Source organism: Cyprinus carpio, chromosome B4 (genome assembly GCF_018340385.1).
Source record: "Cyprinus carpio isolate SPL01 chromosome B4, ASM1834038v1, whole genome shotgun sequence".
NCBI classification, from domain to species: Eukaryota; Metazoa; Chordata; class Actinopteri; order Cypriniformes; family Cyprinidae; genus Cyprinus; species Cyprinus carpio.
The window spans coordinates 7,896,812-7,923,484 of NC_056600.1; the positions used below are offsets into that span (position 1 = coordinate 7,896,812).

At 36.1% G+C, this 26,673-nt stretch overlaps 1 protein-coding gene and 2 long non-coding RNA genes across 6 annotated transcripts in view; 2 read left to right on the forward strand and 1 right to left on the reverse strand.

Moving 5' to 3' along the window:
* LOC109071746 (stabilin-2-like) overlaps window positions 1–22,938 on the forward strand; it is a 35,195-nt gene extending 12,257 nt beyond the window's left edge. The window contains exons 19-68 of one of the 2 annotated variants that reach the window (XM_042721835.1): window positions 228–287; window positions 760–855; window positions 1,001–1,087; window positions 1,184–1,295; window positions 1,388–1,565; window positions 2,161–2,254; window positions 2,328–2,486; window positions 2,566–2,661; window positions 2,755–2,850; window positions 2,982–3,029; window positions 3,662–3,798; window positions 3,924–4,032; window positions 4,139–4,216; window positions 4,418–4,507; window positions 4,661–4,768; window positions 4,857–4,988; window positions 5,070–5,198; window positions 5,292–5,354; window positions 5,793–5,888; window positions 6,269–6,464; window positions 6,561–6,656; window positions 6,760–6,805; window positions 7,550–7,629; window positions 7,726–7,851; window positions 7,990–8,066; window positions 9,210–9,281; window positions 9,552–9,671; window positions 9,749–9,790; window positions 9,864–9,944; window positions 13,969–14,121; window positions 14,214–14,354; window positions 14,493–14,552; window positions 14,673–14,849; window positions 14,992–15,081; window positions 15,175–15,321; window positions 15,520–15,579; window positions 16,312–16,435; window positions 17,078–17,227; window positions 17,309–17,413; window positions 17,523–17,630; window positions 17,716–17,909; window positions 18,019–18,160; window positions 18,841–18,974; window positions 19,065–19,230; window positions 19,313–19,419; window positions 19,502–19,618; window positions 20,589–20,738; window positions 20,832–21,080; window positions 21,342–21,449; window positions 22,509–22,938. In XM_042721835.1, the coding sequence (XP_042577769.1) occupies window positions 228–287; window positions 760–855; window positions 1,001–1,087; window positions 1,184–1,295; window positions 1,388–1,565; window positions 2,161–2,254; window positions 2,328–2,486; window positions 2,566–2,661; window positions 2,755–2,850; window positions 2,982–3,029; window positions 3,662–3,798; window positions 3,924–4,032; window positions 4,139–4,216; window positions 4,418–4,507; window positions 4,661–4,768; window positions 4,857–4,988; window positions 5,070–5,198; window positions 5,292–5,354; window positions 5,793–5,888; window positions 6,269–6,464; window positions 6,561–6,656; window positions 6,760–6,805; window positions 7,550–7,629; window positions 7,726–7,851; window positions 7,990–8,066; window positions 9,210–9,281; window positions 9,552–9,671; window positions 9,749–9,790; window positions 9,864–9,944; window positions 13,969–14,121; window positions 14,214–14,354; window positions 14,493–14,552; window positions 14,673–14,849; window positions 14,992–15,081; window positions 15,175–15,321; window positions 15,520–15,579; window positions 16,312–16,435; window positions 17,078–17,227; window positions 17,309–17,413; window positions 17,523–17,630; window positions 17,716–17,909; window positions 18,019–18,160; window positions 18,841–18,974; window positions 19,065–19,230; window positions 19,313–19,419; window positions 19,502–19,618; window positions 20,589–20,738; window positions 20,832–21,080; window positions 21,342–21,449; window positions 22,509–22,568 (5,646 nt within the window). In that variant the 3' untranslated portion in view covers window positions 22,569–22,938. The remainder of the gene's footprint in view (window positions 1–227; window positions 288–759; window positions 856–1,000; window positions 1,088–1,183; window positions 1,296–1,387; window positions 1,566–2,160; window positions 2,255–2,327; window positions 2,487–2,565; window positions 2,662–2,754; window positions 2,851–2,981; window positions 3,030–3,661; window positions 3,799–3,923; window positions 4,033–4,138; window positions 4,217–4,417; window positions 4,508–4,660; window positions 4,769–4,856; window positions 4,989–5,069; window positions 5,199–5,291; window positions 5,355–5,792; window positions 5,889–6,268; window positions 6,465–6,560; window positions 6,657–6,759; window positions 6,806–7,549; window positions 7,630–7,725; window positions 7,852–7,989; window positions 8,067–9,209; window positions 9,282–9,551; window positions 9,672–9,748; window positions 9,791–9,863; window positions 9,945–13,968; window positions 14,122–14,213; window positions 14,355–14,492; window positions 14,553–14,672; window positions 14,850–14,991; window positions 15,082–15,174; window positions 15,322–15,519; window positions 15,580–16,311; window positions 16,436–17,077; window positions 17,228–17,308; window positions 17,414–17,522; window positions 17,631–17,715; window positions 17,910–18,018; window positions 18,161–18,840; window positions 18,975–19,064; window positions 19,231–19,312; window positions 19,420–19,501; window positions 19,619–20,588; window positions 20,739–20,831; window positions 21,081–21,341; window positions 21,450–22,508) is intronic. The other variant, XM_042721837.1, reaches the window with a different exon arrangement.
* LOC122136976 lies at window positions 9,498–13,425 on the reverse strand. Of its 3 annotated transcripts, none has more exons than XR_006154477.1 (6): window positions 13,267–13,425; window positions 12,865–12,971; window positions 12,494–12,505; window positions 10,506–10,582; window positions 9,877–9,950; window positions 9,498–9,662 (listed from the first exon to the last, which is right to left on the reverse strand). It is a non-coding gene; the product is annotated as an uncharacterized LOC122136976 (long non-coding RNA). The 3 variants fall into 3 exon arrangements; XR_006154475.1 differs by having other exon boundaries at window positions 12,865–13,085; XR_006154476.1 differs by lacking the exon at window positions 10,506–10,582 and having other exon boundaries at window positions 9,877–9,927; window positions 12,865–13,085.
* A 302-nt stretch (window positions 22,939–23,240) lies between the features above and the next one.
* LOC109076102 lies at window positions 23,241–25,793 on the forward strand. Its single transcript, XR_002015337.2, has 4 exons — window positions 23,241–23,655; window positions 23,731–23,854; window positions 24,941–24,995; window positions 25,161–25,793. It is a non-coding gene; the product is annotated as an uncharacterized LOC109076102 (long non-coding RNA).
* The last annotated feature ends 880 nt before the right edge of the window (window positions 25,794–26,673 follow it).

Below are 26,673 nucleotides of genomic sequence, written 5' to 3' on the forward strand. Positions count from 1 at the left end.
CACCATCCTGTCTTGAAGGTATTTCTTTGTAAAATACAATTTAATTAAAGAGGGGGGTAATGTTTAAGAAGCCTGTTTGGAAACAACAGAAATTACACACTTCATCTTTTAAGTTGTTGTTTGTTCTTTTACATGCACTATAGATTGGCCACCTCCTTTTTGTTTGCAACAAGTGATTGTTACCAAACTGACACGAGAGAGTGTGTCTTTTTGTCTTTTTGTTACAGGGTCCATGTGTTAGCTGTACACTTGTTTCCAAATCTACCTGTCCAACTGGTGAATCACTGGTAACTTTTTCAGAAATAATCATAAGTGCATGCTATAATTTAAAACAGCAAAGCTTAAGTTAAAAAAAAATTAAACCTTTTAGTACCTTTTAGTCTTAACAGAGGCATAGGTATAGGCATTAAAGGAATAGTTCACCCCAAAATGTACTCACCTTTAGGCCATCCAAGATGTAGATGAGTTTGTTTCTTCCTCTGAAGAGATTTAGAGAAATGTATTAACCACTTGCTCACCAATGGATCCTCTGCAGTGAATGGGCGTCATTAGAATAAGAGTCCAAACAGCTGATAAAAACACTACAATAAACCACAAGCAATCCACAAGACTACAGTCCATCAATTAATGTCTATTTAAACAAATTTCCACTATTGGGTGAACTGTTGATTAAAATTGGATTTAAATTATGCATAGTGACACTGATTTATGCTTCTTTTATATTTGTAAACCCCAATTTTGTGGTCTCCTCATTCTCAGGATGTATTCACCAGAGGCTGTGTATTCAAAAAGGATACTTTTGGCATAATCACACCCACCCTTGGCTGTTCCCTCTCCTGCAATGTAACAAAGACTGTGAGTATTTGATTCACTACTATTTATCTGCATCTAATATCGGATTAAATATAATATAATATTTAATATGACATAATTTGCAACTGCATCTAGCTTAGCTGGTTAATCTGATCCAATCAAATTAGCCATTATTTGTCTTGACCAGACCCCTCATTGCTGTAAAGGCTTTTTTGGACCAGACTGTTCCCCGTGCCCAGGTGGTTTCACTGCCCCTTGTTCCTCTCATGGGACGGTAAACCCCATGCACATTCACATGCATCCATATTATACGATTCAGCAATTTTTTTAGGTGTCATAAGGTCTTAAGTTATATTTTCTTTTGTTGTAGTGCTCAGAGGGCATAGATGGAAATGGCACGTGCCATTGTGAGCCCAATTTCAAAGGATCACGGTGCCAGTACTGTGCCAACTCCAACAAATACGGCCCATTCTGTGACAAAAGTAAAACTTTACTTCATCAGCTCACTGCATAGGGTTTGGGAGTATTCCTGATGTTTAATAACAATTTTTCTTTGCATCCCTCCTAACACCAGCCTGTGGATGCATACATGGCGTGTGTGATAACCGTCCAGAGTCTAGTGGTAAATGTAAGCAGGGCTCTTGTAAAGAGGGTTATACTGGAGAGTTCTGTGAGCAGCAGACCCAGTTGTGTGGGCCCAACCAACCCTGCCATGCCCATGCTAACTGTGTGCCCAATAAGGGAGCATTCACGTGAGTAGTACACTTCCTATCATGTTTAACACAGACAGATTTCTTTTTGTGTGTGTGTGTGTGTGTGTGCAAATTTAATGTACTACTTTTATTTATTCAATACTTTACTTTAGGCATAGGGATTTCAAACTAGAGTTTGGAGACCTTTGGGGTTGAAAGGCTCTAAAACCTAAAAGAAAAAACAAAGAAAAGTGCTTTAGTCCAATATTTTTTGCGAAAAAGTGCTATATAAATATATTTTAATAATTAATTATATATAAAATATTATTAATATGTCCAGATTTAATAATTTTTTATATTAAATTTATATTATATTAATTTTTTTTTTTTCACATACTGTAAATGAGTCTTACATGAGTCCTCTAGCCATAATATTGCTTTGCATAGTATGAATAATATAGCTGTTTTTTTTTTATAAATTCATAATAATAATATATTATTATTATTATGTCCATATTACATTTTTAATATCACACATTATAAATGAGTCTTACATAGCTGCTTTTTTTAGTGCAGTAAGGGAGTCCTTTGCAAGGAGACCATCAAAAAAGTTTTAAGAAAAGAAAATATCAGTGATGCATTGTGTGATTTTTAGGTGCGTGTGTAAGCCTGGTTTTCAAGGAGATGGATACATGTGTTTTGAAAGCGATCCCTGTGCTTTGCCACATCGTGGAGGTTGCAGCATTAATGTAAGTCAGAAGCATCTGTGCACTTGTGTTTTGTTATGATAGCAATAGCATGCTTATTCTCATTTGTTCTCAGGCCAAATGCATAAAGACCGGTCCTGGCACACACACGTGCCAGTGTCTGAGTGGGTGGAGAGAGGATGGAGATGAGTGCCAGGCCATCAATAACTGTCTGGATCCATCTAAAGGAGGATGTCACCCAAATGCCACCTGCATCTATGTAGGCCCAGGACAGGTGAGGGGGGGGCATTGCGATTCCCGAACCCTGTCTATTTGGATTTACATGATTTTTGATGATTGATATTCTACCCTAGAGTGACTGTGCTTGCAAAAGTGGTTACCATGGTAATGGGAGGAATTGTGAACCTGTCAATCAGTGTGTGGAGCAGAAGGGTGGATGTCATTTTCTGGTGAAGCCTCAAACAAATCATCATAGAACTGCACACATTATTTTCATACAATGTATATATGCTGAATTCTTAAATTTTCCTGTTTTCTCATAGGCCACCTGTCAGTTCCTGAACCCAGGTGGATGGCAGTGTGTGTGTGAGGACAGTTATGCTGGTGATGGAAAAATCTGTTATGGAACCATAGCACAGGTACTGTGTATGACTTTGTGTTAATTTTGTATAATTTGATAAGGTTATACAGAGGTCTTTTATGTCTTATACTGCATGCAATTCTATAGCTGCTACTATTTGTATAACCTTATTCTTACATTTTTTTGCAGGAGGTGGCAACGAACCCAAATCTTTTAGAATTTAACCTCTGGATCTCAGTAAGTTAGAAATTTTTGTTTAAAAGAAGGGGTGAGGTAAATTTGGGACACTTTTCCCATTGCGATGACTGGGAAAAATGTCCCAAATTACCTTAATTCACCCTGTTTTTACAACAGTTCTGCTCCTTATATGATTGGACAAGCAGCATATATAGTAGACTAATTTTTACTGTTTGTATCATTTGTCTGTGTTTGCACATTTCTGACAGACTCCATACACATAGTAGAAGGGCATTTTTATTGACTCTATTTGCAGATTACATTTTTGCACCACTAGGTGGTGACAAGTTGCTGTTTATTAGCGAGTCAGTGAATCATCCATCTAAGCATTTCACTCAGAAACACTGATTCATTTAGGAACTAAACGAGTGAGTCAATGAATCATTCACTCCTTCAGTTTGTTTAAATCACTGATTAATTACATTGTCACTACTCTGAGACATGCAACAGTTTTGCTGTGGCTTTGTTTTGGAACAAAAATAGACAAAGTAACCGGTAATAATGTACATAACTGAGATTTATTATTATCATTATTATAATTATTATTATTATTAATGTTATGTCCAGATTTTCAATGCTGATTGTATATAAATGTTGTTTGAGTTCCTAATACATTCTGGAATATTCCATAGCGAGCTGATCTTTCTCAGCTGCTGTCAGAGACAGAAAATTACACACTCTTCATCCCATCGGCTCAGGCCACAGAGAAACTGAGTCAAGAAGACAAAGACTTTTGGATGACCCGCAGTAACCTTCCAAGTCTTGTCAAGTAATGGCACATAATTGACATGCAACCACATCAGCTGATTTGTCATATTTCAATAGTTTTGATGATGATTATAATAGTTTTTTACATTGTTATAGTACAACTAGCTGTTTTTTTTTTTCTCACAGAAGTCACATTGTTTCTGGGTTATATACTGTCAGCGATCTCTGTGCATCCCCTTCCCCACGACTGGTTTCCCTTTTAAAAAGGACACTTCCTGTTTATTCAACCAATGATGTATGAGGGAAACAGCTTATCTTTTCGATTAGTCCCAGTACAATTTTTTCTGTCATTCAACTCTGCCATTTTATCGTGTTCTGTTTGTCTCTGTCTTTTTATTTAGACAGCTGTTGTTGCAGGAGGAAAAATAACTATTGGAGATATGGCAGCAAAGAATGGAGTTATCCATTTTATTGACAAAGTATGACTCTAGAGTCTTTTCATTTTGTTTTCTTTTTTCTAAATAAAAACTAGTAAAACTTTGGGTCTCATTTAATAACAGTTGCATGCAAGTTTATGCGAAAAAGGTTGTATTTCTTAAATTAAAAATAAAATGTGAACTTACTGATAAAGTGATGACACACAGACTGAAGAAGAAATATGTCACTGTTGTTCTCTCTAGGTGTTGATGCCTGAGCGACAGATGAGTGAAGGTTTACTGGAGGTGTTGAGTCACAGAGCTGATCTCTCTCTCTTCCGGAGCTCTCTCTTAGTGAGTGGCCAGTCTTGTAGGTCTGCCACCCCACAAATAAAAATAATCATCCTATATATATCCTATATATATATATATATATATATATATATATATATATATATATATATATATATATATGGCTTGAAGTGTACTTATTTTGCATTTATCCAGAAACACAACCTGACAAATGAAATGGAGGAGTCTTCGGGCTTTACCATGTTTGCTCCGACAGACAGCGCGGTCCGAGAATACCTCAGAAGAATGGGCAAGGAGTCACTGGTATTATACAAGCACACTAAAAAATGCACCCTTTGATATTAAGTATATAGTGTCTCATTTTTGCAGCATGAATTTTGTGTGTTTCTAGGATTTGAATGTGACCCAGTATCACATTATAATGTCTGAGACTCTAAAAGATGGAGATTTGGTGGATGGACTGTATAAAGATACCATGCTTGGCTTCTCGTATCAACTTGGAATTTTCCGGCAAGATAAGAAAGTAAGTCAATGCTAAATTATTTCAAGTCATCTTAGTAAATCATGCTAAATGTTTTATAAATATGGGATTTTTCTGTCACAGTTGCTTGTAAATGAGGCTGAGGTGAACGTGACTGATATAGAGACCAGTAAAGGTGTTGTCCACACTGTGTCTGCTGTCCTGAGCATCCCAAACAACCGCTGTGACAGAGCTACCAGCAAAATTATCATGGTGCAGTATACTGTATCTGTTTAACAATTTTTCCGGGTTATTTTCACCTGTGCCTTTAAATACCAGTTTTAAATGTGTACTTTGTGTCTGTAGGAACGTTGCATGGACTGTTTCCACCCAACTGAGAACCTTTGCCCTTCAGGAACAAAAGGACTGGTGAGTGTACAATGTTGACCCAAAAACTGTTTGTATGACAATATTTTATATTAAGATGACCATTTTAAAATATGCAATTTTAAAACTGTCTTACAAATTAACTTACACAAAATATTAATTAATCAAATATCAATTTAAAATAAAAATTAAATTGGTTTAAGAAATAAATATTAATTAATCAAATATCAATTTAAAATAAAAATTAAATTGGTTTAAGAAATATAAGTTGGTTTAAGATTTATTTCTTAATCCAGTTTAATTCAATAAATAAAAAAAAAAAAAAATTAATAAATTGTAATATTTAAAATTTATATTTATATATATTTTTTAAATGAATTTTCATTTGTTTTATGGATTTTACAATGGAGTCGACATTTTTCCACATTCCCTCTGTAATAAAATAAATAATAATGCTTCCTATTCATTGTTTATTCTCAGATGAGCCTAAAGAGAAGATGCGTGTACTTTCGAGTATATCAAGGAAAGCGATTTCCTAACATTGGATGCAAAGCATCTTGTGAAAGAGTCAACATTGTACGTACATGAGACAATCATTCACTTTTCACATTTAGTCTCACATATTCAAAAGCAGCTAGAGCTTTCTGGAATTTCATTGTGCTTGATGTGATGACATCAACCTTATTTTGCCAGCTGTTTTCCGTGAATGTGCAAGATGTGATTCATTAGCTTCTATAGGTAAATAACTAAGAATAACAAAGTACTGAAAATTGCAAAACTATTTGCGCTACAAATCAGTGTTTATAATTACAAAAACACATTATTATAAGAAATACTAGGTTGCAGTGTCAAGCAAATGACAATGGAAGCCTCACACATTTCAGTTTAAATTAGCCATATCCACTTTTATTATAAAAATAAGGCAAATATCAGAAACTGTTTCTTTCTGTTTGCAGGAAAGAAAGTGTTGTGCAGGTTATTATGGTATTAACTGTGAGAAGTGTCCGGGGCCAGAAGGTCAGTCCTGTTTTGGCAATGGTGTGTGTGTAGATGGGATCAATGGCACAGGCGTCTGTCAGTGTAACCAGGGTTTTAACGGCACTGCATGTGAGACTTGCCAAGCTGGGAAATATGGAGCTCACTGTGATCAAGGTATTGAGCATTTAAAAGCACATACTTTCATATACTGCATACTCCGTTAACAATTAGCTCATACAAAGTTCGCATATGCACTATCTTTCTGTTTAGAGTGCAAGTGCGTCAACGGACGCTGCAAAGATGGAGTGTATGGAGATGGCAGCTGTACGTGTGATCTGGGCTGGAGAGGAATAAACTGCAATGTTGGTATGATGCTCACCTGTCGCACAAATAGTCATACATACATTTTGTACTATCAGAGTATATATAAAATATAATCTGTAACTAAAAGATATTGTACTCCTTTCAGCTATTACATCAGATGTGTGCGGAGGAAAATGCCACAGCAGTGCCAAGTAAGTTAATTGTATATATGATACAAGATGGTAGTACAATAGTACTACTCTCAGTATCAAGTAAACGCTATAATCTCAAAGCATTCTTGGGTAAATCTCATAAAACCTCTAGCGCAGTGGTCTCAAACTCAATTCCTGGAGGGCCACAGCTCTGCAGAGTTTAGCTCCAACCAGCTCCAAATCACACTTGCTTGGAAGTTTATAGTAATCCTGAAGACCTTGATTAGCTGGATCAGGTGTGTTTGATTAGGGTTGGAGCTAAACTGTGCAGAGCTTTCACCCTCCAGGAATTGATTCAGACCAATGGCCTAGAGCAGTGCTTCCCAAACCTGTCCTGGAGGCCCCCCTGCCCTGCACCTTTTATATGTCTCCCTTATCTAACACATCTGATTCCACTCATCAGCTCGTTAGTAGGGACTGCAAGGACTAAATTGGGTGTGTCTGATTGGGAACACATACAAAATGTGCAGGGCAGCAGTTTGAAATATGTGAAAAGTTCTTAATTGAGTTCTCTTGGGAAAAATGCATTTAGAAAAATCCCAAAATTCTATATTTCTATAAATATATTCTATAAATTCTACTAAATACCTATATTTCTAAAGACGGGTACACCTACTGCTAATTGCAAAGACCTTATCTACAGTTGATTAAGCACTAACATGGGACCTGGATTTGCTTTTGTGATATTCATACTTTCTATGCTCTTCAAATATTGTGTTTATGACTTGGGTTTGATGTGTGTAGCTGTTTGCTGAAAGTGGTGGACAGTACATATTACTGTAGTTGTGCTGCAGGGTTTCAGGGCAACGGCACATATTGCACAGGTAAGCATCTCAAGAAACATTCAAACACTTTAACATTTGTAGCCAATGAGTCTAAATGGTGGTTTAATGTACGATCCGGTGTTATTTCCAACCCAGCGGTGGATGCATGTGCAGAGAATAACGGTGGCTGCTCTGTCCATGCTGTGTGCAAGCGAACTCTCCCAGGACGGAGAATATGCATGTGCCACCCGGGTTATGCCGGCGATGGAAAAGTATGCATTTGTAAGTGTGTATGTCTGTTTAATATCCAGTTTAAAGGGTAGTACACAACATGTATTGTGATTGCAGTGCTGTGTATTATAAATGAAACTAACTTATTACATTTGATATAAGCTAATGTGTGTGTGTGTGTCTTTGAAGCGGTCAATCCATGCCTGGATGATAATAATGGGGGATGCCATGCAGACGGTGAATGCGTTCATACAGGCCCTAATAAGGTAGAAGGCAAATATAAACAGACCTTTCAAATAGCCAGTAAACATATCAGATACAATTTTATAAGTGAATACGGGACTTCTGCAGGTTTTATGAAGGTAAATTTAATCGGAGTGTCTATTTACACAAAGTGCAAATAGGCCGCCTTGTTGGCTGAGGCCATTTACACTAGCTCCGCCCACCAACGTGTGAATCAGCTAGTCAATATTACAATAGACAGTCGCCAAACATCAGTTCCAGTGGCACAAATGGTGAAATGAGTGTTGTACTCATTTCGACGCGATCGACCCAGGATCAAAACTTTTTTCTCCCTTTACAAATTTCAAATCGCATCAGAAAAGCATTTATTTTCAATGAAAATGAAGGAAATAATCAAAGTTGAAAATAAAGTATCGGGTATGGTTAGGGTAGGGAGGGCTTTATTGTGCCAATAAGGCAGCATCCATATAATTTGAATTAAAATTTACACTCAGTAAGTTATTGTTTACAGTTTTATAATGTATTACAATACTGAGGTGCAGATAATTGCCATGATTTGCAATAAGTAGCATAAATAGCAGAAAGTAACAGTGTAAATAGAATCTATCGCTATTTGCACTTAGTGTAAATAGCATCTATTGCCAATAATATTTATTTTTATTTTCATTTAGAGCAAATAGCCTCTGCCAAATTTAATATCCAATAAAGAAAATTGAAAGAACAAGATAAAGGGAACCCAGTACGTCATGTTCTCTAAATGTTCAAGGAGCATACAAGTTATAGTAACACTTAAGTTTTTTGCAAAGTTCCAAAACTGTATAAAAAAAAAAAAAAAAAATTTAATTTTTTTAAAAAGCATACCCAATGTAAAATAAATGCAGGACAAATGTTACAAACCGTTTTTTCCCCTCCCAATGTAAAATAAATGCAGGACAAATGTTACCAATACGGTATAAACAATATTACATTCTCCTTACTGTAATGCAAAAGAAAAGAACTGCGGACTAAATGTGTTCACAAAATCAGAGGAAACATTTGTCTCACATTAAGCAAAATATTTGGAGTATGAAATGACCAAGACGCAATTGAGAAGGATTTGAGACTCATCCATAGAATACAGCTGAAGTAATGGCACTGTACATTAAACTCGCTTAATTTGTTTCCAGACAGCATGTTATTGCAAACTAGGCTTTTCTGGGGATGGAAAGCAATGTGAAGCTATCAATGTCTGTCTTGAGGTATGTGCTTTCCATAACTGCATTAAACCAACTTCATTAGTGGTTCCCAACTGGATCAAAATAACAAAATCACAAACATCAACAGCAATAGCAAACAAAACACATCCTCAACACAACAATTCATTGCTTAACGTTTTAAAACAAAATATTTTTCACACACACTCAAAAACAAAACACAAAACCAAAAAAACACTATTAAAAAAGTCGCTGCGTTGCAGCTCAAAGATTAACATGAATAGCATGGTACTACTATTACTTATTTTCTGTCAGAAAAACGGAGGATGTCACAGGTATGCCCAATGTACCATGACAGGACCCCTGGAAAGGAACTGCACTTGTGGGCCTGGTTTTATTGGAAATGGAGAAATTTGCAAAGGCACCCTGCAAAAAGTGAGAAGTACATCAAAATATAAACGGGCACACAAATGAACCAATACTTTAACAGTAACGAACTTCTGTCATTTTAGGAGATTCGAAACCGAAACTTAGACTTCTACACTGGACTGGTGGTATGCTTATTCTTAATCATTTTAACATTGTTTTAAGCCTGAAATTCTGAGACTGATCTTACTGAACTTACAGAGAAATATTATACCTGAACTTGGAAGTCGTGGTCCCTTCACAGTCTTCGCACCCAATGCAGACGCTTACAACAAACAAGAGGTAAGACTCAAATGTGATCAGGTTAAGCAAAATTGTGACTTAAAATCACACTAACAGCAGTACACTTCAATTGTATTAAAGACTTGCTACACTCTTAAAACTGATGTGTTGGAAACATTCCTTCCTATCACATCTATGTGTCTAGATAAGGACAACACATTACTTTTAACAGTGCATTTAAACATTTAAGAGTTATAAAACAATGTCAGAAATTTGAAATTAGGGATACATTCTTGGGCGAAGCCAAACAAAATGAAACACTGGGCCGAAAGGCTGAATACGTTTTTTTCACCCCATTCCCCAATTTTCCATCACCACTCAACAAATCAAAAATCAAAAATCCAAAATAAAAATTAAAAATACTTCCCTAACACTGAACATTTTTTAACATTCTAGGAGACATTGTACCAATTAGGGCTGTCACGATTAGATTTTTCACACCACGGTTATTGTGACCAAAATAATTCATGATATCGATATATTGCGATAGCTACAGAAAACTTGGGGAATCAGCCAAATTAATTTTAGTTTTTCCTTTTTACCCAATGAACATAAGGATACTGATAAACAGGGCACATGCATTTTCACTTCTTCAGGTCACAGATGACCTTAAACTCTGGCTTCCTTGGTCTTTGAAGCTCCCAATAAAATAGAGAGAAAATACTGTCAAGTTCAACAGTATAATGAAAAAAAAAATATATCATCAAAACTGATACTTTAACCTGTTAACTTGCATATCCGTATTTTAATCTCTTTAACCTATAGTTGCACAGGAGGTTTAAAAAAAAAAAAAAAAAAAAAAAAAAAAAAACACTGTACATTGTTTCTCTACGCCCTGCCTTCTGAAACGCGTAGATTTTTATAAGGCTCATCGCTCTGAAAAGCGAGGAGTGCTGTGATTGGCCAGCTATCCAGCGCGTTGTGATTTGCCAAATGCCTCAAGCGTGTGATGGAAATATTACGCCTCTTAACAGTGATGCCTTGTCCGGTCACAACGACGAGACGAACATAAAACCCATTATAAACATGACTTCTAGTGGTGACTTCTGGAAGGCCAAACAAAGTTGTTTTGCTTGTTTCTCAACGAAACCACATCACACACCTTAGCCTTGAGTGAGCAGAGGCCGGAGGCCAACAGTGAGCCGCAACCAGCTTGAGTGAGCAGAGGCGGGCGGCTTGAGGCAGATTCTGCGAAGGAGTGTACCTTGGTCTTGCAGCAACCACATGTGACGACCCCGGGCTGGACTCCGCTTCATCCACGGTGAAAGCAGATTTGGCGATCCAGTGCAAAGTTGATGTATTTCCTTAGCGACCAGCACGGATCAGCCCCAGGCATGACGAAGCGGATATAGTCCTCTTTTGGAAGGCCAAACAAAGTTTCGCTTTCACAGTGAAACACACAGTGTCTATACGACATGGCAGCAGCAGTGGCAACAATACTACAACGAGAATAAAAGTTACACCTTCTTTCTTTGTGTAAACATCTGGGCGGCGTTAGCAAATCTTCCCACATAGTGATGTATAGATGTGGAGGCGCGTTAGAACAAACTGTTTCATGGGGGCTTGGACGAGTCTCAACTTTTATAACTAATATCTCTTTGGATTTTCAACTTTAGTCTGTGCAACTTTACAGATCTTCTTTATTCACCAAGAGCTTGTAACACTCCAAAGAGAAAGGAAAACTTGAAATCGCATCATATGACCCCTTTAATGTGCATCTAGAACGACTGCAGATAAGGCATTAAGTGCATGGCACTGCGACCAACTTAACATTTTACATAGCAGAGTTTAATGTAGCAATGTGGTCACTCAGTTTTCTAGATTTGTTTTATTAGTGTAAGATTTGAACAAAGAAATAACTTGCTACGCACATGTATTGGCCATGACTTGACCCCTAATACCAATAAAACACAATTTTACTTATAAGTTTGTAAAAACCAAATTGGCCATTTTTGAGAACCTTTAATCAGGCATGCATCAGAGACATTTGTTGCACTATCACACTGTCACATGCGTTTCATAAAATTCAATTCATAAGTGTTACTAAGCAACTGACGAGTAACTAAAGCGCAGATTTTCTTCACGCTTTGGACTTTGAACCCTGGCGCCACGAGCTAGTGCAGTGCTGTTTGAACATGCAATTAGTTCATGAAAACACAACGTTCTGCAGTTTAAATTGTTTAAGGGCATTTTGCGATTTCAATCATCATACAGTAACCAGCAGCAACCACCCCTTCCTCTTCTCATCGAAGACATGTGATGCAGTAATAAACAGTCTGACTGTCGGTGCTTGTAATGATATTCCATCTTTCTCGGACAGTTTTAAATGATTCCACACTGCTGACATGTTTGCTGCATTAGTGCACACCTCTATTTGATAGTGTCATGTCATTGTTCGGTATGGTTTATTCGTTTTTTTTTTTTAGCTTATATTTCGGTTGTCGAACATTCAGTGCATCCCTATTTGAAATGGTACAAAATAAGTCTCCTGTGGCTTATTTACTGCTACAATAACATTAAAACTAGTTAACAGAGCATGAGTTTCTTACATAGGTTTTGGTCTTCAACCACAGCCGTTTTGCAGGGGTCAGCCATCCAAAATTGCAAGAATGCAAAAAAACAAAAACAAGCCACAGCATGTATACATACCAAATAAGAGTTAGTTTTCATTGGGAGAGAGACAGAAGGCAGCACAGCTCATCAGCAAACAAAGAAAAACATGACACTTTAAAATCTAGTTATATTGGGGTATAAAATTAAAAAAATAGGCTATTGCTACATTGGGGTGAATCGCACCGCTTCATATGGAAATACATGAGGCAAGACTGCAAGCCGCATTCCACGTACTGTGCAAAATAAACCTCAACCGTTTATCAATTGACAAACTTAGCAAAGGCACTTTGAAATTCTAATAATTTACCTGACTTTCAAGCATCAAAGCCACCAATGAATGGTCTCTAATCATGCTGCTGGAGGGCCACTAGTCTCAGCCTCAGCCGTCACACCCACGGACCGTTGGCTGCAGGTCTGATGCATATAGGACACAAAAGTGGAAACACTTCAGAAGTGTCGAAGTCGTCATCGGATTGGTTGAATTCTACAAGATTTCCACAAAACGTGTCGCGTTCTTTAACGTTCCGCCTGGAAACAAAGATACCGTGGCGCCGAGCACTTATCAGGATCAACAAAACGCTGGATTTTCAAAAGTATGTAAAATAGGCACAGAAGAACATCGTACAGTTTTAGAACCATGTGTCCCTGAGCCCGTTTGGCTAAGGCCTATCTTGTAAGAAACACTTATGCTATGAAGGCCAAAACTTACCATTAGCAAATGCAGGATATTACTAAGCAAGCTGATAGAGATATGGGAAAATGACCTCCTGCAAAACAATAGAAAAAGTATCTGCGCTTGAGTGAAGGATTCAACATTTAAATAACTTGCTCACCCCAAGTTTTACCATGGACAACAAAGCTGCTAACCATACAGCAATTGACTAAACTGGCCATTTGGCTAAAGCTGGCTATTTAAATGTTAGCAGTACAGGCAGCATGCAAGCTCATTGGCTGACAAATTATGAGCCTATTAGCTCGTTTGCATAGCATGCAATCTGATTGGTTGACAGATTACAAGTAGAAGACCTATCAGTTTGTGCCATAACTGGCCGGAAGATTATCCATCAAGTCCCTTGTGCCATGTGACTGAACTAAAAGTCAGGAAATAAACACAAAACCTCTAAAAAATATGTCCTAAGAGACTGTCACTGAGACAAACTCAAGAATAGAAAAAGAGAATTACAAACTATGAAGCTTTAGGATGCATTATGATAATGAGTATTTAGTAAGAAAATATGGTTCATGAATCAGAATCAGAATCAGAATCAGATTATAGGCTAAAATATAACCTGGATGTGTTTTCAACAGGTTTTATGTGATTCACCCATTGTTATCTCTTAATGTGTATCATGAATAGAGAGTAAACTGTGATGTCATAGCAGGTTTTGTTATTGTCACTGCTTTTGTTTAGTTTAAGGACATTGTAAAGCGGACTCGTTCGGAAAACGCCAAAATCCTGAGGTACCACATAGTGGCCTGCCGTGCCCTCCTCCCAGAAGACCTCATGCAGCCTCGTAACCTGACCACACTTACCGGTGACATCCTCACCATTACATACTCGGGGGTACAGTGTGCCTGATGCATAGATAATTCAGATAAAGATGACTGCATAAGATACATGTTATGCATATTTACATGCTCATTATTTCTTTTCAGGATACTATATACATCAATAATAAAGCCAAAGTGGTGTTCAGTGATCTGGAAAGTAGCAACGGGATTTTCCATGAGATTGACACTGTTCTAGTGCCCCCTGGTTTTCAGATTCAGAAAGACAGAGGACAAGACAGCACACCAGTATGTCCCCGATTACTCTGACAACATTTTTTATTTATTTTGTAATGACAAGAGTAATAATCAAGCATGAAATTCTGAAATTATACAGATTTTTTTTTTTTTTTTATTTTGTTAGTCATTGTCTTTTTTTTCTGAAAGCATAACCTCTCAGATGTGGTCAGTCTCCATGGCTTCAAGACATTCTACAAGCTTCTGGAGGTAAAAAAATAAAAATAAAAAATGTTCTTACTAATAAAATCCTCTTTTGATGTGTTAGTTTTAGAAGAACCATCTACTTTCTAATGAAATCCAAGTCTTATATTACCTCGTTTGTTTTAAGACACAGATACGTTGAAGTTGGTGATGGATCCAATTCATCAGCCTGTCACTCTGTTCCTGCCCACGGATGCTACAATGAGCGCCCTTGCCCAAGAGCAAAAAGACTTCCTGTATGCGATGCATAACCGTGATCAACTAGCTGAGTATCTTAGATATCACATCGTGCGTGACACCAAGGTTGGTCTGTATCCAGTATGTTTAATTTTTTGGAAGTGGCATGGCTGTATTAATGATCAAGACTAATATAGAATGACAGGAAATTCAGTGTTGACTACCTAATGTATCGCTTAAATGTATCTCAATGTATTGTGTCCACTAGCTAATGCCCTCAGAGCTCATCCATGCCAGCTCTTTAAAGACTCAACAGGGCTCAGATCTGTCAGTGGCCTGCATGGGGGAAGAGCATATAGTGAGTACTTTAAAAAAAAAACATTTGGCTTGTACATTCATATAGCTGTTTCTTTAATCACTATGCATCATATCATGGATATTTATCTCTCAGGGAGAGCTTTATGTGAACCATAAAAGCTGTCGGATTTTAAAGAGAAACCTTGATTTCAATGGAGGCATGATTTATGGCATTGACTGTCTGCTGAATCCTCCGAGCGTCGGGGGGCGCTGTGACTATAAGCACACCATTGATTTCACTGTAAGTCTAAGTGAAGTTCAAAGTACTGTATTTCCACTTATTACATCTAAGAAGTACTTGTAGTACATTGTACAATGAGTGTAGTATGTAGTGTGCCGTTTGCATCAATGCTAAAGTGATCAGATCAAATGTACCTTTCTTCCTTGTTTTGGTATGTTGAAAAACATTGTGCATTTTTTTTTTCTTTTGGTGCAATAGTTGGCATGCAGGTATTGTGGTCGTGCTATTTTGGATTGCCCACTTGGAAGTAAGCCAAAGGTACTTTTTATTTTCGTTCAAAGCCAAACCTTACTTTTTTATATTATGGAGAAAAATATGTCTTAAAATTTGTCTAAAAACAGATCTTGAAATATTATGATAATGAACAAAAATAGTAATAAGCACAACTGTTTTCAAAATTAATAATAATATAATGTTTCTTGAGCACCAAATCAGCATATTAGTATGATTTCTGAAGGATCATGTGACATTTAAGACTGGAGTAATGGCTTTTAAAAATTCAGCATGGCATTACAGAAATAAATTGCATTTAAATATATATATATATATATATATATATATATATATATATATATATATATATATATATATATATATATATATATATGTGTGTGTATATATATATATATATATATATATATATATATATATATATATATATATATATATATATATATATGTATATATATATATATATATATATATATATATATATATATGTACATTTAATATAATAGAAAGCAGTTATTTTTAAGTATAATATATTATTTAACTTTTACTGTATTTTTCATCAAATAAATTCAGTCTTTATAAGCATAAGACACTTCTTCAAAAATATTTTAAAAATCTGACACTAAATTTTTACATTGACGATGTGACTTGTTGGCATAAACTAGTATAACAGCCATGGATTAAAGCCTCATTTAAATCTAATTAATTGGATACTGTATTAAAGACAGAACACTAATTCAGATGTGTTTTTTAATCTAGTCAGAACAAAAGTGTGTCCTTCCGGATTCGCTGATGTCTGGGATTTCAGGATGTCAGTCAACATGTACAGTGGTCGTATGGAAGCCCAAGTGCTGTTCTGGGTACTACGGCAGAGACTGCCTTGGTAAGCAGTGTCTCGCTGTACTATTCACAGTAAACAGTTGACATAGACCCCAGTTCAAACTATTGAGCTATGCTGGTAAAATATAAAACAATGGCTACAAGTATACACACGCCTATTGATATGTACAAATAGAACATATTAAAGGTGCTGTATGTAGGATTAACAGCGAGTGGTTGAACTAGGTATTGCAGTCCAAATTCAAAATATTGGAGATGTTTTTTTTTCACCCGGCCCCTCCTCCTCAGACTTGACGCACACGCAGGTTGCCAGATTGAAGACACCAACAGGAATGAGCGCACTTGATGATGAATGAAATGAAATATGGTGTGTTTTCCGTCAACTGGCAACCCGGGGTGCTGAGATACAATTGCGTAAACTGGCAGTGGGCGGGTTTCACAAACCAAAACAAAGACCGACATTCCCGCCCAGAAGGCACATTTTCAATGGAGAATAACTGACTGTAGCATTGTTTTTCAGATATCTGCAAACATATTATGGTATTTTTATGCTTTAGTAGAGTCAAAATCTTACAGCACCTTTAACCATTCAATTTTTACATCTCAAAAACCTGCAATTTTAACAGGGATATATAGATTTTTTTTATAGCAGTTATTTTGATAAGAACATTTTCCTGTTTTCCAGCATGTCCTGGGGGTCCAGGATCCCCTTGCAGTAACAATGGCAAGTGTGATGAGGATCATTTAGGCAATGGCACCTGCACTTGCGATGCTGGATTCACAGGTGTAGCCTGTGAGCTGTGTGTGGATGGCCATTTTGGACCAGATTGCAAAGGTGAGCCTTTTCAAATTAAATTTCAATTTACTATATAATAAATGATATAATTATGAACTTGGTTGGTTTCCTCTCCCTAAGCCTGCAACTGTACAGAACATGGGTCATGTGATGAGGGTCCTAAAGGTACCGGTTCATGTTTTTGTGAACAGGGCTGGACTGGTCCACGATGTGAGAACAAACTAGGTACAGAGCTTCTTGTTATTCTTTTGTTGTTGGGATATATACCAGACTAGAAAAATACAAGTATTGCTTTATACCTGTAAGTCCATTTCATGTGTTTCTGATGTTTCAGCCGATGGTCCTGTCTGTAATCCGGCTTGCCATGAGAAGGGCGTCTGCATGAAGAATAACACCTGTGTCTGTAAACCCTTCTATGAAGGAGATGGTCTCACCTGCACAGGTACATACAGTACATGAAGATCTCAATAGCAAAAGTTATGATGAAACAAAAGTAAACCATCCACTCACTCTTACCTCTTTGGCAGTGGCCAATATGTGCAAGTACTGGAACGGCGGCTGTTCTAAGGATGCTAAATGCAGTCAGAAGGGGGAGAAGGTGAGCTGCACGTGTTTCAAAGGTTTCTCTGGCGATGGCTTTGAGTGCTCACCGGTCGACCCCTGTGCTGATGGTGAAAACGGTGGGTGTCACGAACACGCTACCTGCACCATGACTGGAGCTGTAAGCAGAACTTTCTTTTATTATAGCTCTTTTAAGAGAATGTGATCTTTATACAAATACATAAACCTTTGTACATCCATAAACATATGCAATGTGCATTTGTCACCAGGGAAAGAGGAAGTGTGAGTGTAAAGACAACTATATTGGCGATGGGATTGAGTGTGAAGTGAAGCAGTTGCCAGTCAGTCGCTGTCTACAGGATAATGGACAGTGCCATTCAGATGCTCAGTGCACGGACCTGCACTACGAGGGTATGTTTTTTATGTGCACTATTGCCATGGCTCAAAATCTCAAAAAATGGTGGGTATTATTTGAAATTATAATTTGAAATGCTTTTTGTGCAAGTGTTAGTTTATTTCATGGCTTAAATGTTACTCGGAGACTGATGTTAAAAGAACAGGATTTTTAAAAATACAATTAATACAAAAAGTTTGTATTTGTATTTTTTTCTAAAGTTATTTTAAATTATTTGTAAAAAAATAAATTTAAAATTCATTCAAATTTCATTTTATTTATAAAATAAGTTTGAAATTAAATAAGAATTATTTTAAATAATATTTAGAAATAAATTCAATAATTATTTTAAATTATTTAAAATAATAAAACCTTGTCAGTACTGAATGGAATTAAATGTCTTTATTGTCATTGTACTAGTACAACAAAATTAAAATGCAATCCTTTGGGTGCCTAATCTTACAAAATAAATAAATCAATAAATCTAATAAATAGTAAACAGATAACATGCATGAATCGATTTGATTCAAAATTGATTTAAAATCAATATTTCTTGTATGCCATATTGCTCATCGCAACCCATTCTGAGATTGTTTTCTTGACCGTGTTGCTTTAGTAATAAACCAGAACAAAGTGTCTCTTGTGATAGCTTTAACCATGATGCCTTAAAAGGCCGATGATTTTTTTCTTCTTTCAGATAAAACACTGGGGGTTTTCCATTATCGCTCTTCAAAGGGAACATACAAGCTCAACTACACAATGGCTCAGGAGGCCTGCAAAGAAGCAGCAGGAACTATCGCTACCTACACCCAGCTGTCCTATGCCCAGCAGGTGGCGCTCTTACAGTAAAGCAGTAATATTAGGCTACCAAACCATTAGCTCTGATTGTCTGAATGTTATTGGATGTCTTTTCTCTTGCAGGCTGGTTATAGCATGTGCGCAGCAGGCTGGCTTGACAAAGCAAGGGTAGCATATCCCATGAGCTTCTCTAACCCTCAGTGTGGCTTTGGACATGTGGGGATTGTGGACTATGGCATCCGCAGTAAACTGAGTGAGACGTGGGACACGTTCTGCTATAGAGTGAAAGGTAAAAGCCATCATGGGGTATATGCGAAGCTGTGTGTACAAGCACGGGTGATTTTTGTTTTGACGGTTTGTGTGTGTTTCAGATGTGAAGTGTGAGTGTAAAACTGGCTACATTGGTGACGGATACTCCTGTACAGGAAACTTGCTGCAGGTTCTCTCAGCCAGACCAACCCTGTCTAACTTCTTGTCTGTGAGTAGAACTAGTTTGTTTGATGTTGTTATTGTTAAAGCATTGAAATGATTTGATGTTACTGCTCTTTGTCTTTTCTTAGCAAATCCTGAATTACTCAACTTCAGCAGCAGGAAAGGAGTTTGTGAATCGCCTAAGTAACATTACTATCCAGTCCACTCTCTTTGTACCTGATAATGATGGTCTCTTTAGCAATCAGGTGACTCCCACATCTGCCTTTTATATTTTTAATTTTTGCTGCCATTTGTTCAAATTCAAAGTAAAAAGTTATTTCACTTTTATTCTTACATTAACCCATTAATGCATGACTTGTACTACAGATTTTAAAAGCGTTTCAGCTCATAACTTTCATAACATTGATTTTTAATGTTTTGTTAAAGAAGTCTCTTATAAGTACAGTAAAAAACTGTAATACTGTAAAATATTTTTACAATTTAAAATAACTTACAATATGTTCATTTGGCATTGAAGAAACTTGTTTATAATTATCAGTGTTTTCCAAAACATTTATTTAAAATGTATTTTTTTTGGTACAATTATTCATTTATTTATTATTTTTTTGTTAGTACAAAGAACAACATTTATTTGAAATATACATTTTTGTCTTTACTATCACTTTTGATCAATTTAATGCATCCTTGCTAAGCAAACAATTAAAAGTATTAATTTATTTTAAAAAAAAGTATTGACCCCAAACTTTTGAATGCTAGTGTACATATAAATCTTTTTGAATTAATTCAGATTTATTTGTAAGCACTTTTCACAATAAATACTGAGTCACAGCAGCATATTAAAAATATTATATTAAACACTTCATAAATAATGAAAGTTAACACATTAACTTTAACAAAAATAAATATTTTTCTTCTTTCAAATTTACTGTGGACCCACTGGGGACAGACCCTAGTTTGAAAACATTTGTGGTTAGAAGGGATACAGGTACGGCTGGTAACAATAAATTAAATTTTCTACCTATTAGAAATTTTCTACCCCAACTCTAAACCTTACAATAATGTAAAAACTGTAATAGTTGTTGTCCAGTGAGAAGAAAACATTACACCATATTGATGTGCAGATGCCCAGTAGCTGCAGCTGTATCCCTTCTAGACTTAACTTTTGAAACCCCCTGTATTGGCCTCTTTTGTTAATGCCTCTTATGTGTTCGACAGACTTTGAGCAGCAGAGACATAGAGCACCATCTATTGGATGGGAGAGCATTAGTACTGCAGGCGCTTATTAACATCACTCATGTCCGAACACGATTGGGACACAGCCTGACCATCACCGGCGTGTCTGATTTCCAAAACCTTCAAATGATGGTGAGGATGCAAAATTACTTCCATTCATGTCAAATCATTTGAGTCGTGGATAAACTCTGTTTAATCTGCTTGTCGTATCTCTCCTCTTCATAGATCTCCTCTGGATCCATCAACGACCGATATGTCATAGACTCTGACATTTTGGCATCCAATGGGGTCATCCATGTTCTGCAGGGCCCATTGAAAGCACCTCCTCCTCAACCTCCATCCATCCACGTGGCTCATAAGGCTTGGGTGGGCATCGGCATTCTGGGGCTCATCATCCTCATCGTAGCAGCTGCATTTGTGGGATACAATTTCTACACACATAAAACAAAGCCATTCCAGTTCCATTATTTCAAGGTATCCTTGTTTGTGTTCATGTTTCAACATTAGGGCCGTCAAAGTTCACTATTAGTGGATAAATAGGTTTATTATTTATCAGTTTATTAAGAATCAAAACCCAGGCAGAAAGTTTAACAAAATTATTCTGCTGAACGTCATGCACACAAATTGCCGAATGCAAGAATTACAGAAATTATGTGAAATTATTTTAATCGATTGACAGGCCTATTACATACACATTTTGATTGTTTATACATAATCATTTTATTCTATTGTTAGGAGGATGAGGATGTGAATCTATCAGAATCAAATCCAAACATCAGTAATCCTGTATATGACTCTTTACCTGCCACAAAAGAACAAACTCCAACCGTCAGCGAATCAAACGTAAGAGAAGCAGCAAACACACAACCTTCCCCTGACATTCCCATATATATGGTTCCTGTTTGGTTATTTTTTTGAGAACCAAAAAGTTCTCTGTAAGTTCTTTTTATCCAAAAACTAACCTTCCAAGAATGTTGGAGGGAGGTTTTGTAATAACTTAAAGGGAACCTACCTATACAGAATGATTATTTTAAGGTTTAATTTTTATAACATAAACCAACTTTGCATGTTTTTTTATTTATTTATTTACTGTAATAACCTAAAAAAATCTATATCAAAATTATGTAATGGTTATTTTTCGATTTTCTTTTTTATAACCATGAACAACCCTATACATAATGTTCTCTAAAGTTATTTTAGGTTTTATTTTTATGACCATAAATTAACCTTTCCCGAATATATTCTAATGGTTATTTTTAGGTTGAATTTTTATAACCATGAACTAAATGTCCTTAAACATTGCAGATATGTTTCTGTAATAACCTTATATTTTTAAGTTTATAACAATAAACCAAGTTTCAGAGAATATTGCAGGGATGATTTTTACAATGAAAACCTAAACATAACCTTATAACACACTCTTAAAAATAAAGGCTCCAAAAGGGTGTTTTTGCAGTGATGCCATAGAAGAACCATTTTTGGTTCTTAACCAAACCAAACTGGTTGCGATACCTTCTTCCACTATAAAGAACCTTTTCTGCATTTGAAAGTTTCCATGAATGTTCAAGGTTCTTCATGGAACCATAAATGCCAGTAAAGAACCTTTATGAACCTTTATTTTTTAAGAGTGCAGAATGTTCTCCAATTTTTTTTTTATACCCTGAAACTAACCTTCTCAGAATTTTGGAGGGAATTTTTTATTTGTATTATTTTATTTTATTGAAACATTTTAGTGAACCAAAAATTGCTAGCTGGGTATTAGCTAGTTATGATAGCATAAATGCTGAGAATTTTTATAATGTCTTACATGACTCATTTTACATTTTACCAACCTTCCCTTTTTTGAATGAATGTGTTCAAACTGAAGTATATTAAAGTGGATCTGTTTTTGTTTTGTGAAAGGAAGAAGACAAGCATCAGGTGATTTCCAGTGGATCCTATGGCCTCCTTCAGGACAGCTGAAATCAGCATGTCATGCATAAGCTATGGAATAACTTCAATCTTCTCTGTAGCAGAGCAGTGGGACATTCTGCTGCAGTTCTCTTTGAGAATACAAGAGGAAGCTGTGAACTCCATGTCACAGTGATGGGACAGTGGAACAATAACGCTAGACTGAGAAACCAATCTGAATCTACTGAAGTTGTGTATGCATGTTCTCTTTTCTTTTTTTGGATGAGAGATTATTTGAATGTGTTAATGTTTTGAACTTAGTTACCAGCAGTCTCTAAATTCTGTTGTACTACAGGCATTAATAAATGTCCAACATTTATTAAAACAAAATGTTTTAAATAACTGTCCTGCTCAAAGCACAAATTAAATGAAAAAGAGATTATAAAATTGTCAAGGTTGTGAGCTCTATTTATCTGTTATATGCATAAGTATTTTGGGGTTGCAATATTTAACACATTTGACACATGCTTAATTATGCAAAGCACCTTAAAGTACATGCACCTGAAAACCATTTTCTGTAAAAAAAAAAAAAAAAAAAAAAAAAAACTGGTAAAAAGAGATAATGAATCAAACAATTTTGTGTTCTTTTTTCAAAAGTTGTGCACTCTACAAAACACAGGAATTAAAACTAGAAATTTGAATGAGACACTGTGGAAGAAGGTTCAGAGGTAAGAGTACATGATTATCTGTTAAAACCCTGCTCTCGACCAAACCTCACACTTTGCTTTTTTCCCCCCTCAAAATTCTTAGTAGGAACAAAAAATAAAAGATACATTGTCATTAGGCTTTGAATTGAGAACATCAGAAACTGTAACTTTCTTCCCCCATTGGTTGCAAGCAGATCTGAACTTAAATTTAAGTTCTCTCACCTATGGCCGACCACCTCGGGTTTGTAGTTTCGCATAATTAGCCACAAGAGGGAGCTGATGATCACCTATTACAAGCCTTTATTTAACACAACAAATATACCCCGTGTCCCAATGTGCATACTTTCCACCCTATCTGCCCTAAATAGTATTACTAATTACTAATATTACATAGAATTTAGGATGCATTGGGATGCAGGCATGGACTTTTGCTTGAGTATGAAAATGTTAATGTATGTGTCGCTTGGATATGTAGTAAATGAGCCAATATGAAGCAACTGTGATCTGTTAACGCTGTGATACGATAGGTAATAATAAAGTGAAGTGCTCCACGAGGCGGCAGAAGCACTTTCAGAGACTTCGGATCCTCGACAACATGAAACTGATCAAAAGATGTAGAACCCTCGGAAGAAAACAACATTTCACATCAATGTGAGTCACTGAAACCCCACATAAACACAAACACTACACGCGCGTCTGTGGCGTTTGAATGACGCGTTCACACAACAAACGTTTATCAAAAATGTGATATTTTGAAGTTATTAATAGGAAGTCAGTTAACGTTGATCGTTTAATAAAGTGTAATTTCACTCGACGCACTGAACTGTGTGCCACGAGACAGCAGCAGTTCCTCGAGGCTGTTTGTAAATGTATCATCGACCACAAACACGTTAATAGTGTTGAAAGAAATAATTATGAAATTATAAATAAAGCATCTTAGACACCATATTTACACTTAACACAAATAATCAAACACAAAAAATACAAAGCACATAAAATCAAAACATTAAAAATCTAAATAGATTCAAATAACAATACACAGTTCTTGTAATCAAGTGATGAAAAGTCGGAGTTGGTGGGTGTGTTTACGTGCTGTCAAACAGTGTGATTGATTAACGAATCGGGCCAATAGGAGTGGAGAACAGCACCGCCTCTCCTTCCGGATTGGTTGTTTTTTTTTTTTAAAGGGCGGGGTATAGTATGTATCCAATAGCAGCGTAGAATAGAGGAATTTTTATATGATGTCAGAATAACAGGTCGCTGAAAGTGGTATCAGAAATCTCAACCAGATATTTTTCTTGTCCACTTTGCAATATTTATTTGCTTACAATAGAATTTAATCATAAACTAGTCTTAAAAATGTGTTTTAATTCTGTTGCTTTTCATAATTGTTTTCATAATTTAATAATAAAACGATTTTTTTTTTTCAGTTACATCACTTAAAACGTTTTACTTTAAAGACCATAGAAAAAAAATATTTCAGGTGTATTGAGATTATTGTCTGTATATGAATAGCCTTGAGTGTCTTGAGATGTTTGTCATGTCTTTGAACTACATATGTCAATCCTCCAATAGCACTGGTTTTAAATCTTTGTCTGTACAATATAGAGTTGTATTATTATTCTTTTTTTTTACATCTATTTTTTTTTTTTTTTTTTTAATTAAACAAACTCGTATAGTACATGCTACATTAAATTAAATTCTTTATTTATCTGTGTTTATCTGTTTTCCCTGCAGAGTAGAGGCTGTGGACAGACAATGACTTTAGAGACGGACATCTGCTCAAGGACAGGTAAGACTTTTAACTTATGTTTCACATTGTGAACCACACATGTAGGTTACCATCACTTTCTTTTTGGAGGGTCACCCCTGTAGAAAGCAAATGATGGTAACCTAAATGGGTGGGGAAGGGACGGCGGTTCAAAATGTTTAGACAGCTAATTTTTTTTCTGTCAAGAAACATAACCCCTGCTGGACATGGTGCTGGAGCTCAGGGGGGGACCTGAATCATCCCCACCTCTTCATTCACACAACACTCACTCATATCACAGAGACCTGGCTGGGATTGAACCAGCAACCTCTGAACCGTGAGGCAGCGCTCTTATCTGTGAGCCACAGATCTCTTGCTTGTGCTGGAATTTATATTTCACTGTTCACCTGCATGTGATTCTACAATAAACCAGTTAAAGCTCTTACAGAGTCTCTCTACATGTGTGAGATGGGATCTGAACCCATGCCTCTATCACCGATAACATGTTTAGCCACTAACCCATCATGGCTTTCACATTGAAGGCTTGTGTTTGTGGCACTTTGTTGGATATATTAGCATCAGTATAATGTAAGCAATAGTGGGATTTGAACTCATAACTCCATAATTCAAACACATCAGGTTATCCACTGAGCCATTGAGTCTGGCAGTTGTTTTCCATTTTAATAAGTTGATTATGTGCTTAGCCACAACGCGGCTTTAATTGTTTTAAACACTCATTTCACATTATATCATATCACTTTGTTTCATTTGCAAACTTTACTTTAAGATGACACAGCGTGGCTGGTTAAATTGTGTGTAGTGTACTTTGCCAATTTTCTTGACAATTTATGTTGATATATCTTTTTTTTTTTTTTTAAATAAAATTTTTTTTAAAAAAGTTTATGAAGTTATGTAAGAAATTATTTTTTTTTTATTTGATAAAGTATGCATTTTATTTCCAGGCTTTTATGGCTGTTGTAAATGTTTAGAGCCAGCAGATGTCAATGTTGTCCATTTACTCATTTCCCTTTCCCTACATTTTATTTCATGCACATTTTAAATTTTAGTGTGGCATTGATGCATCTTTTTTCCCCAGACTATGTAGGTTTAAGAACATGAATCACCTGATCATTTTTAGCATGTAATCTGTGCATATAACTTCAGTATTGCAAGTGATGCTTTTTTAATAGGACAGTCAACAGTTATGGGTGCTTTTGATTTTTTTGTTTGAATCAATGATTCAGAGCATGAGACAGACTGGTCAAGTCATGTGATTTCAGCAAAACTTTGAAACATTCCGTTAATCTGGTGAAACCATTGACCAGCGTCTGATTAATATATGGTTTTAACTGATCTCAGGTCCGATGTATAATTTAGGGTTTAGTTTAATGACAAACACTCGTGTATATAATGGAAAAATGGTGAGTAATAGTTAAATGTAATTTGCCTGATTACCCAAGCCCTTACAAAAACATACAATACAAGAATAAAACAACACCAATTATACAGAAACTTCATATTTAATGTAACAGAATGAACTTCCAGGAAAATACTTGCAATCACTTTGTAAAAGGTGTCATTAAACATGTTTGCACTGTTCTTATTGCATTTACACCATTTTGACCAGCAGGTGTCTCCACATGTGTTGTGTAGAGCACTTTAAAACAGACAAACATTTAAATTCAGAGTTTGGAAAAGCTCTGTTCCTATCGTGACTACT